Source organism: Daphnia magna, linkage group LG1 (genome assembly GCF_020631705.1).
Source record: "Daphnia magna isolate NIES linkage group LG1, ASM2063170v1.1, whole genome shotgun sequence".
Taxonomy (NCBI): Eukaryota; Metazoa; Arthropoda; class Branchiopoda; order Diplostraca; family Daphniidae; genus Daphnia; species Daphnia magna.
In genome coordinates, this window is record NC_059182.1 from 16,180,333 (window position 1) to 16,191,033 (window position 10,701).

At 38.2% G+C, this 10,701-nt stretch overlaps 2 protein-coding genes across 5 annotated transcripts; one reads left to right on the forward strand and one right to left on the reverse strand.

Moving 5' to 3' along the window:
- Positions 1-101: 101 nt before the first annotated feature.
- On the reverse strand, positions 102-4,322 carry LOC116926859 (condensin complex subunit 2). The gene is made up of 11 exons (XM_032933794.2): positions 3,947-4,322; positions 3,693-3,875; positions 3,519-3,611; positions 3,272-3,460; positions 3,047-3,205; positions 2,860-2,956; positions 2,355-2,798; positions 2,087-2,285; positions 1,744-2,014; positions 1,596-1,685; positions 102-1,522 (listed from the first exon to the last, which is right to left on the reverse strand). Exons 1-11 carry the CDS (start codon positions 4,154-4,156, stop codon positions 1,304-1,306), a joined length of 2,154 nt encoding a protein of 717 aa, XP_032789685.2. The 5' UTR covers positions 4,157-4,322; the 3' UTR covers positions 102-1,303.
- On the forward strand, positions 3,539-10,568 carry LOC116926839 (X-ray repair cross-complementing protein 5). 4 transcript variants are annotated; one of them, XM_045178235.1, is made up of 14 exons: positions 3,539-3,580; positions 3,704-3,799; positions 4,769-4,925; positions 6,437-6,574; positions 6,631-6,727; positions 6,797-6,910; positions 6,968-7,408; positions 7,467-7,607; positions 7,680-7,842; positions 7,913-8,058; positions 8,164-8,301; positions 8,360-8,748; positions 8,810-9,344; positions 10,088-10,568. In XM_045178235.1, the coding sequence occupies exons 5-14, from the start codon at positions 6,656-6,658 to the stop codon at positions 10,103-10,105; spliced, it is 2,157 nt and encodes a 718-aa protein (XP_045034170.1). In that variant the 5' UTR covers positions 3,539-3,580; positions 3,704-3,799; positions 4,769-4,925; positions 6,437-6,574; positions 6,631-6,655; the 3' UTR covers positions 10,106-10,568. The 4 variants fall into 4 exon arrangements, with proteins under 4 accessions (XP_045034170.1, XP_045034173.1, XP_045034164.1 ...); XM_045178238.1 differs by having other exon boundaries at positions 6,437-6,566; XM_045178229.1 differs by having other exon boundaries at positions 4,769-4,900; positions 6,437-6,727.
- Positions 10,569-10,701: the final 133 nt, after the last annotated feature.

The window sequence follows — 10,701 nt, forward strand, 5'->3', positions numbered from 1 at the left end:
AATTAACTTCTAATGATTCAAATTTAATTCATTATTAAATACGCCATTTGTTTATGTGTTTAAGGATTATAGTTATGGTTAGAAGGAAAACCACCTATTTAATCCAATTTTTTTGGGGGGGAGGGATTTTTTTCTTCTTCTTTCCGTTGGTTCCAGCGAATCAAGTTATTTTAAATTCCGTACAATCCACCCCATGTTTCAAAATAGACAAAATCGGGTACACATATTGGTTCGCTTGCTATACATATACCTCCTACCCCGAGTCCCTCTTTACTATCACTCATTTTTTTTTTATTGCCATCGTTTCTCTTCTCCTCCACCACAAAAAAAAAACGTCGAGTGCAAATGTTGTCTATAATATTATTGTTACACAAATTAAAAAAAAAAAAAATAACCCTACCTACCACTGGCCTAATGAATCACGCGTTGAATTTATTTTCTTCTTCCTCGATGGATTCTCACCCACTCTGAGATGATGTAATTATTTCGAATTTTGCCGTGGTGTCTCATCCATCCTCTTCTCTCTACTTTTCTTCAAATAATCTTGTGTGTGTTGTAACTGTTTCGTTCCTCAACCGTTCAGCTAATAATCCCTCTTATCATGAGAGAGGGTCAGTGCAGTATCCTCTACAAAACACACACTGCTCTCTCTTCTCTTTCTTTTCGTACACTTGTCTATTAAACAAACAATTGTAAATCCTTCTTGCTCGCCACATTGTTTTCGGTTCTTTTCTTGTGTGTGTTACTGAATTGATCGTTTTCCTCCTCTTCATCCCATCTTTGTTTGTCAATTCTTTTTTGTCTAATGTTTCGCTCCTGTCCCTCTCGAGAGCTCGAGAGAAGTTTTTACATATTGGAATATGTTTTGTTTGTTTGTTTGTTTGTTTGTTCGTTTTTCTTTTTTTCTATTTTCTGGTAATTCTTATTATTCAAGTACCGTTTCATTACAAAAAAGTAAGTATACAGCGTGCGTGTTGTAGTGATGTCCAAAAAACAACAGTGTGTTGCCTTGGTGGAACCCGAACTATAATGGGTTGCAGTTTTCTAAGTTTGTCCGATTGTTCCATGTTCGTCTCATCTTAACCCAATACATGCCTCGTTGATCAAACCGCAAAAAAAAAGTTGTTTCATTCACCGGTTTAAATTTGTAAATAAAGACGCATTTTTCTTTACCAGGCAACATAAAACAAAGTATAATGAGCGCACCAGAAATATTGTGAAAAGAATTTTTAAAAAAGGGGGTTCTCTTGTTGCAAAGTGTACACGAGTAAAAGGGTTACGGCGTCATGAATCCAAATTGTGTTTAATTGGGATGAACGATGACAAAGTCATCCAAGTTCCCGTAGGTCTGCTCAAGGCGAAGAGTGTTTTCGTTCGCCAGATGAAGCAGGGCTGCAAAGGCCAAGGCTACACTCAAGTTGTCAGCCATTTTCTGAGGCAGTAAACTCGGGATTCGATGATACGTCTCAGAAAATGGTTTTGGGTTTCCTACTTCAGCTTGCTTCGTAGTATTTGCGTTTGGCTGAAAAGATCAAAGTCAATGTGATAAACTAATCCATCAAAACAAAAAAAAGCTATCACAAATGGAGCAATACCTGATTCAGCATATTCCACATTGTCGATTTTAAACGCCTCATGTCCATCTTTTTGGCAACTTTGGCGTAATTGATCTGAATTTTAGCAACCTATCGCAAATGAGAAGAATTAGCACTTGAGATGAGGATTTTTTTTTTAATGTCATACCATGTTGGGAGCAGCAATTAGATTATCACCAGAAAATTGACCAAAAGTCTTTGTCCCATCACTCTGGGTAACAAAATCCATCGTGTGATCGTCAAACGTCATGCCAGGATCATGATGGTCATCATTGTCTGAGTCAGCGTTAGCAACAGGACAGAAATTATTAGCGTCTCTTTTATTTGAGTAGTCGTATGGCGAAAGGACGTCCTCTAAGTCATGCGAAGGCCCAGTGTTCTTGCTCGCCCTCACCGATAACATGGGTCGTGTGAAGGATCTGGACTCGAAATAGTAACACGTTTTAATTCAACCATTTTGGCATGGATTGGCCATTTAAAAAAAAAATTACTGTGTGAATTCCTTCAGACCATAATGTAAGTCTTCTGGAAGGGTTATCTTCTCCGGTAGCCATTGCAACAATGTAGCACTGGTCAGCTTTGAAGTATTTCTAGCAGGATTGAAATCGTTGCCAAAATTTGGAATTTCTTCGAAATTTAGGACGAATGCGTCCTTTCGTCTTTTCTTTTTTACTTCTCGATTAGGGTCAACTAAAAAATAGCATAGATATTAGTCTTCATCCATCGGACTAAGTACCTTAAAAAATTAAGTTATCTTACCTTTCTGCCCCTGTTTGTTAAGTCGCCAATGAAGCGGCCCTGCCCATGCTGAGCGAACGGCAGTGCTAAAGTAGGAGTAATCTTGTCGATTTAACTGATCTTTCAGTTCAATGATTCCTAGTTCCTTGCCGTTGCGGGCAAGGATCGGTACGGGGTTCAATTGACCCCCGCCATTCCGATGACGATCCATACCTTCTTCTTCATCAATATCTTCCATTCCAATATGGATTTCATTTTCAGAATCATTACCACCGAACGTGTCCGGAACGGCATCCATATCAAAAGCGTGATCTTCACTGGCGGCAGGTAACGACGGAGCTTGATATTCTTCATGTTTCCGTTTTGTAGGACTTTGAAGAACACCCATGAGATCGTCGTTGGTTGGATCCCAACTAGTGAAACTAAATCCTTTCAGAGTAGGGCAAATTTCAGCCGAATCCAATCCTGTGAACGAATTTGACCATTTAAATTAGTCTGTCGCATGGAAAGTGAACATGAAATTTACCATGAACAGTAGGACAGATGATTTGTGTTTGTTCTACGGCATGAGATACGGAATTGCACAACGAATCAGAATCCATAATTAACTGACATCCATCGTCCTAGTAAAGGATACAATAAAAGATTTTGTTTAAATATTTTATTAGCACGCAATTATTTTTCCACGTTTGATGTGGCTCATCAATTTTTACCTTCAAGATCAATGAAGTAAGAAAATTTACGCCTCCGTTACGGCCTTCGTCGAATCTAGCGGAATTCTTTTTGAACAACGGATCGACATCATACTCAAGATCAAATTTTGACATGTTGATATGATCAACGTTCGTTTCAATAGTTTTCTTGTTCTTTTTCTGTTAAGGAAAACCCCATTATAAAGTAGCTCTCTCATAAATATTAACACTATTATTGATGATTACTTTAGTTTTTTTCTTTGCTTTAGTTGCATCATCCTGCTGGCCTTCTGCCATCTGTGCATTCCCTTCTTGTTCTTGACCTTCACTACCAGTTCTTCCTAATCCTCCTGCCATTTTTATTGTATCAATATGAACACAATCGACCCTGTAAGCATAGATTTTGGTACTGGCATCCAAAGTGCAGCTTGCAGCCTACAAGCATTCATCAATAATGGTTGGTTGTTAAACATCATCCTGAATAAAAACTAACCTGAAAGTTGTTCATCTCTGGATCCTTTTTCCTCAACATCTCAGACATGCAGTCAATGAGTTGTAAGTTAAAGGCATTTTTCATGTTAATTTTCTGTGAAAAGATTAATTGTGAATTTGAAACCAACTACAAAGTTGTGATGTTCTTAGGTCAAAATGAGTGACATGTTCTTACATTTTCTGCAGAAAGTTTAATACAGTTGGAATAATGTTCAACTAAGGCTGCATTAGTCATGCCGGTAGCAGGTCCCATAGATTTCCTTCGATCAGCAGGTGTAGCAGGTGAGGCCAAATTTTGTTGTTGGAGTTCAGCTGCCCTCTGTTTTTGCCTCTCTCGTAACTCTTTTTCATCATTATTCTGCAAGTTAAATGTGTGATGAACTATCTTCAAATAGTAGAAAAGCAATATGTTTTAGAACTAGTACACACCGCTGCAGTTTTTGATAGGTCAAATTGAAGTCCAGCAGCAATTTCTCCTTGTAATGGTTCTAGCACAACAACTGGAGACATATTGATTCCCATTGATCTTCGGACTTTTGGGCTGTTGAAAAGCGATATACTTTTTCGCGAATTAGAAACAGATTTCGATGCCATTCTTTCTGGCATTGGCGTCTTGTTGACAGCCATCGCAACAGCCATTAAATTTCTTTATCGTAGATGACAGTAAACTTAACTACAGGGCGTGTCGAAATTGAAAATAGTGGAAGGCCATCAACTATTAACACCTGAATCTTACACAGCAGTGGTGTAAACAAACAAGCCTATTACTCGATATGCTAGGATCTGTCCGTTTCGAAACCAAGCGGGAAATCAAAGATGGAGGAAAATAGTTTACAGCTTTTTTAAACGAGGGTGCGTTCATAGACAGCGTCAGCCGTAGAGAGCTATATGCGCTTATGCGCTGTTCACTTGTTTTCTGCACTCCGATTTTGTGTGTGGTGGTCTGTGTCTGTCGTGTCGTGTCCTGGTATGAGGATGTGAAGCGAGGGAAATTTCATATTGGGTTTCTGTCTGTGGAACAAAAAGTATTACGAATTAAATTCATGCCTTTTTTCGAAATGATGTAACATTTGCCTTAGTGTTAATACTTTTTTGTTTGAAATTAAATCAAAAGAACGCTGGTCTCTAATGCAATTTACGTCTGAAACCGTGTCGTAGTAGAAACACGTATCTATTGTAATAATTCGTATGTTGTTTGACGGATATTCCTGTTCATGAAAAACTATTAATGTTTGATATTTATATTTTCAGGTTACATAATGGCTGGGGTTTTCTACGAAACTATCTACGTTTTGGTGCCATTAGTCGGTGGGTATGCTATCAAGAAAAATGGACTCTGTCAACAAAATTGGCGCCAGTCAGCAAATTGGCGCCAAAATGTGGGTGAGCTGTAACTTTGCTTTATATGGTAAACAGCAACTTTTTTTTCCTATTCATAATCGCCTTTTATATTGACATAACGTAATCGTCATCATGTACTGTTCGTTTTGAGGGATGTTTTGCGATTCAGTTTGCATTAACACATGCACGACTTCAGTTTCATTATCGCCATTAACGTATGGTCATTCGATAGAGAAATCTTCAATTAAGAATTACGAGCCATGGTTTGAAAGGGATGCATCATTGTCAAAGTTAGTGTCCGTATCATTTAACGTAATTTAAATGCCTCATACGAACTGGCAATCATAGAATAGGCATATGGTATCATATTTTTATCCTTTATTATTTATCGTAAAAGAATGTTGTTGATCCACGACAAAAAGCCTATCGACTTATCGCTGGTAAATTGAGTTGGTATTTAAGAACTAATATTTCCCTTGAAGCCCTCCTCCAAGGGTCAATAATTGTAATATGTGGGTAAATGCAAAATTTAATATTGCCACTCTCAGGTTAAGTTTTGTTTGCTGCCAAAACCCTTGTTTCAGCCATTTGCTAAATAAGTCATGGTATCACATTCCTAGTAAGTGCTTGTGGATTAAAAGGAAAATACCCTTAGGAGAGGCCTCTATCAATAAAATGAAATTCTACTTTGGGAAGACTGGTTATGTCGAAATGAAGACTAGTCATAATTGTACCATAATGATATCTCGGATGGAAGGTAATAATCGCTTCTCACCTGGAACGTCATTTATTCGGAATTTGGCTTCATTGGCTGATCTTGGGGATGATTGGACGTTGTATTTTCCTTTACTAGCACTGGCGATTTAAAATTTACTCGAAACTTTACTAATATTACCAGGGGTGATCAATTCAGTATATTCCTCACACACATCAGAAACAGAATGCTTAAATTTTACAGATATGGAGAAATGACGACAGGGATCGCAAAAAGTATTCCGAGATTCCATAAACTTAAATTGTGAGCAAACAACCTCTCGTCTATTATAGCAAGTTTAATGTCTACGAAACATTGCGCAATTATTGTGTTGATTCTTGCAGAAAGGTTGAAGTGTTATTGCAGTCTATTGCTGGAACCACTTGTCCGATGCGTTTTGGATAGATAGCCTCGATAAGTGCAAAATTTATTGCATGTCGTACTGCTCACAACAGGCTAAAATTGTAGAAAAATGCAACAAGGAAATGTTACTTCTTACAACAAAGTTGCTGAGGCAAACGCCGTGTATGCAAGGTGTTGCCATGGTCATAATTTGGCGATTCTTTTAAAGCAAAGAAATCAATTTCAGAGCTTAAGTTTTTATCGCGCAATTAAACTATAATATGATAATCCTTTAGCAAGCATCTCATTGAATTCAAATCTCACTTGAATAAAAATTGCTCTGGAAAATGGAGTATCCTTAATGGATATTGGGTTTCGTCTCATCATTAATACTGTCGACTAAGTATTTGTATGTAGAACTGTAGTAGTCATCTGGTTTTTTGCATGTCGATGGAAAATAAGCATTTCAAATTCTTTTCTAGGTCGGAAATTTTGAACTAGATATTCCCGCCACTTCCACGACATCTGTAGTCAATTATTCGCTGTGCAGACGACGTTGTCCCTTGAAATGTTCAAACTTCATATCAACTTTGTTATTTGGTTGAGTTTGAGGTTATTACGTACGTAGTTGTAATAAATGAAAGAAATTGCTGAGTTTTTGCACATGTTCTGTTAGGTTTTAAACATCATATCTAGCAAACATGTCGTATGCAAAAAAGTACAGTTCGAATCAGTCTGATCATCGTCCTAGAACTAAATCTTTAAAACAAAAAGTAAGTTTTCTTTTTCCTTGTTCATTTATCGACGTGCATTCTGTTAAATTAACAAACATCTTTTTATAGAATGGGTATGTATTAATAGCTGACATTGGATTACCTTCTTCAAGACTACTGCCAAATAAAAGAACATATGCTGAACAGGTTAAAGATTGCCTTATTATATTCATCCAACAAAAGGTATTTTTTGAATGATGTCTTTTTTTTTGAAAAATAATTATCTTGTTCCCACCTTAGATTTTCATAAACAATGCTTCTGACGATATTGCCATTATTTTATGTGGATCAGACACCACAAAAAATAGCCTTGGTTATCAGAATATTCAAGTTCTTTGGGACATGGAAAAAGTCAGCTGGGGGGCAGCTAAATGTGTAAATGAAGTTGTCAGAACAAAAAATTTTGAAGGAGACTGGATGGATGCCTTAGGTGTCGCACTGGACTTGGTTCACAGGAAAGTGAAAGCTGGAAATATTTATGAATCCATTCAGATAATTTTTTTCACTACATTTGAATCACCTTTCAAAACATCTGAAAGAACCCAGAAAGCCTACATATCTGCTCTTTTAGCTGAAAAAACCAGTTTGTTTATTGTGGGATCAAATTTAGATCAGGAATCTCTAGAAGATGAGAAAAAGATGAACAAAGGAGAATTAGTTGCTTATCAACTCATGCAAGAGGTGACATTATTGAAGGAGTTGCTAATAGCAATCAATTTTTTCACAATGTTTCATACAGGCTAGTGGTGCATTTTACAGCTTTGGAGATTTTTCTGCTAGTATGCTGCATTGTACGGAGCAACCGAAACTCGGAGCACCATGGAATGTAACCCTAGATATTGGATCCAAAATTCAAATCCCAATTTCAGCTTACATAAAAGTAATCCCAATACGTGTGTTTTCTTTGTGTATGGGAAGCAACGGCGGAATCATTTCAATATTTTAATTTTAGGTAAAAAAAAGTGAAAGCCTGAAATGGAGTGAAGAAACCAGTACTGAAGAAGCTCTTGTCGATAGAGAAAGAACCTATCAGAAGGAACAGTCAAATGCAATGATAGACAGAGAGGACGTTATTTCTGCCTACAAATATGGCTCCAAGCTCATCCCGGTTTCAAGTACTTATCGTTGATTTACACGGCCATGGCACTTTTTGTAACTGTTTCCATTGGCTTTGTTACAAATTAGTTGAAGAGGAGAAGCATTGGAGCTATAAATCTGGAAACAGATGTTTGTCCGTTTTGGCCTTCGTTGATCCCATTCCACAACAGTTTGGCTCGGGAACTGGGACAAAGTTTATTTTTCCTCACCGGAAAGCCGGGGTCGTGGATCGCGTAAGATCATTTTAGAAATAATATTTTCTCTTTTAGTAGCCTTGCAATATTCCATTTGTTCGCATCTAAAAATCAAAAATTGCTATTTTTTTCTTTGGTTCTTAGAGTGCACAAATTGCCCTTTCAGCTTTGATTAACGCAATGGCAGAAGCTGGCAAAGTTGCCATAGTCAGGCATGTTTATAATAACAATACCCGTCTTGCAATCGGAGTGCTGGCGCCTCGAATAAAATTCAAATATGAGGTTTGATGCCGGTTTAGTCAATGTTTTAAAGTGTTTCATTGCTTAAACTTATCGATAGTGTTTAGTATTCCACGAATTACCTTTCGCTGAAGACTGGCGCCAATATGAATTTTCACCGATCATTACTCCGAAAAGCAAACCTAGCGCTGAACAGGTGGAAGCAATCGACGAGTTAATTGACAAATTAGATTTGAGCGGCGCTGAAGAATTTGACTCAACCAAAATGTCTGATCCCTACGAAGAATACATCCGCAACGTAATCGGCTTCAAAGTGTTGAACCCCGACGACCCGCTACCTGACATTCCACCCCACATCAAAATGAACCTGCAACCAGCGCCGTCGCTTATGGAAGGAGCCAAAGATGTTTTGAATCGTGTACAACAATTATTTCCATTGCAAGTGACAGACAATCTCAAAGCAAAGAATTTTGAAACGTCAAAACGATGGTATTTCCAATCTCAAATAACAAAAAAATACCTTTTGCGATAACAACGTGTGCTTTATCAGGGCCATTCCAGCCGCTGAGGAGGACGCCGAGATAGAGAAGGAGGCCAAGAAAACAAAACTTGATGAAACCGGTGAAGTCGATCTGGAGTCAATTTTCCGGACGAAAACTGTCATAGGAGTTGGTACAGCAAACCCGGTTAAAGATTTCTCTCATCTTCTTCAAATGGGAAAGAAACCAGTAGAAGAAGTCTATGAAGAGATGTCCAAAGTGATCGTTAAACTTCTAGAAGATGGTGGAGGCACCAATGCAGCCTTAATGGACAAAGCCAAGAGTTGCGTTCAAGCTTATCGGGAGCATGCCTTGTCACAGGGCCATGTGGTATATTTCAACCGCTGGATGGAGCAATTCAAGGAACATGTTGTCAGTAATTATTTCACCGACTTTTGGCAAAACTATGTGGCCAAATCCCGACTTGGATTAATCACAAAAGAAGAATCACCCTTGTCAGCTGTCGAGAAGCAAAAAGCCGAACAATTTCTCCGATTGTCTGAAAACGTGAACGAAATTGAGTCGGTGGACGAAGACGAAGAATTGGTAAATACTTCCTTTTGTTACTTTCTTTATTTCAGCCATGAACTTGACAAAAGTTTGCAACGGCTTCGTACCTACTGCGATTAAGCTATAACACATGCTGTTTTGAACCATATCGTTAAAGTGAGTGAGACTGTTTTGTCACAGACAGCATGTGAAATCACCTGCTGCGCTGGAGAACAAATCTGCCCTACATACTCAGCTTATTTGAGTCCTATTCCTCATATTACGGTGATTTCATGGATCCTTGTTAAGAATTATTGTCAGGACGTTTGCTCTTTTTTTTCCTCTGAAATTTTCAATATTCCGCCTGTTGGTCAATCTTAATACCAAAAAAAAAAAAAAATGTAGGTTTTAGCTCACACGCCGGTTTTTGGTAAACGACAGGGGCATTTGGTGGTGGGGGATAGGTATGCTACCGCCAGTTTCACATCGTTACAGGGAAAGGTGAACAACCTTAATATTTTCGTTTCGTTTGAAAATGAATTAAAGCTCAGCTGACGGTGTCTGTGGTTTCCAGTTGAATTTCTTCGATTTTAATATTAGCTTTTGGTGGCGATTTAGCAATAGTGATAATAGCGATGTACATCATTGGAACCATTTCGTTTTGTAGGTTTATTTCGAACTCTTACACGCTTTCGTACACAGAAGATATGGTATCAATATTTTGATTAAAATTACGTTTTAGGCTTGTTATTAAATTCCATTATTCACCTAATTAACATGTTTGGTTCTTTTTGTTTCAGCTTAATTTGATTGAATGAAGTCCAGGTGGCCAGCAGTTGGATGATGGGAGCAATGTACGATATGGCAAGTAATTGTCTAAGCTACTCTTGCCCTGAAACCTTTTCCCGTCTGTAAAACTGTGTTCTCTTCTTTCTTTTTGTAATCCCTGTATTATTCCAATGTCCCCTGGTCCCCGTTTTACGCACGACTTGCTATGCTGCGGACGGGGCGTTTCACCTTGTCGATTATTGCACGATTGAACTTGTTGAATTCATGTTTTAGTCAACGTTGATTGAAAAGTTCAATCCGTCGAATCAATTTATATTTTTGATCATAGGAGGTAAGTATATCCCAGAATCCCGTTTTCACTTCTATTGAAACCTGATAATAACGTACTCGGTGAAAAGAGTCTTGTGTTGATGCAGCCGCGTGTAGAATGTTTCGAGTCGGTGAATGTATGTCGCAAAAGATGGGCGAAAATAAATTGGATGGTCTGGCTGAGTTGTAATAACCGTCGTGGACAAGAATCAACACAGCAGCAGGCCGCTGCGCTTGCTGTTGAAAGACATGGGTGTAGCGGCTATGGCTGGCAGAGCGAATAACCCATAGCTAACGGGCCGCATAGCAGTGGATG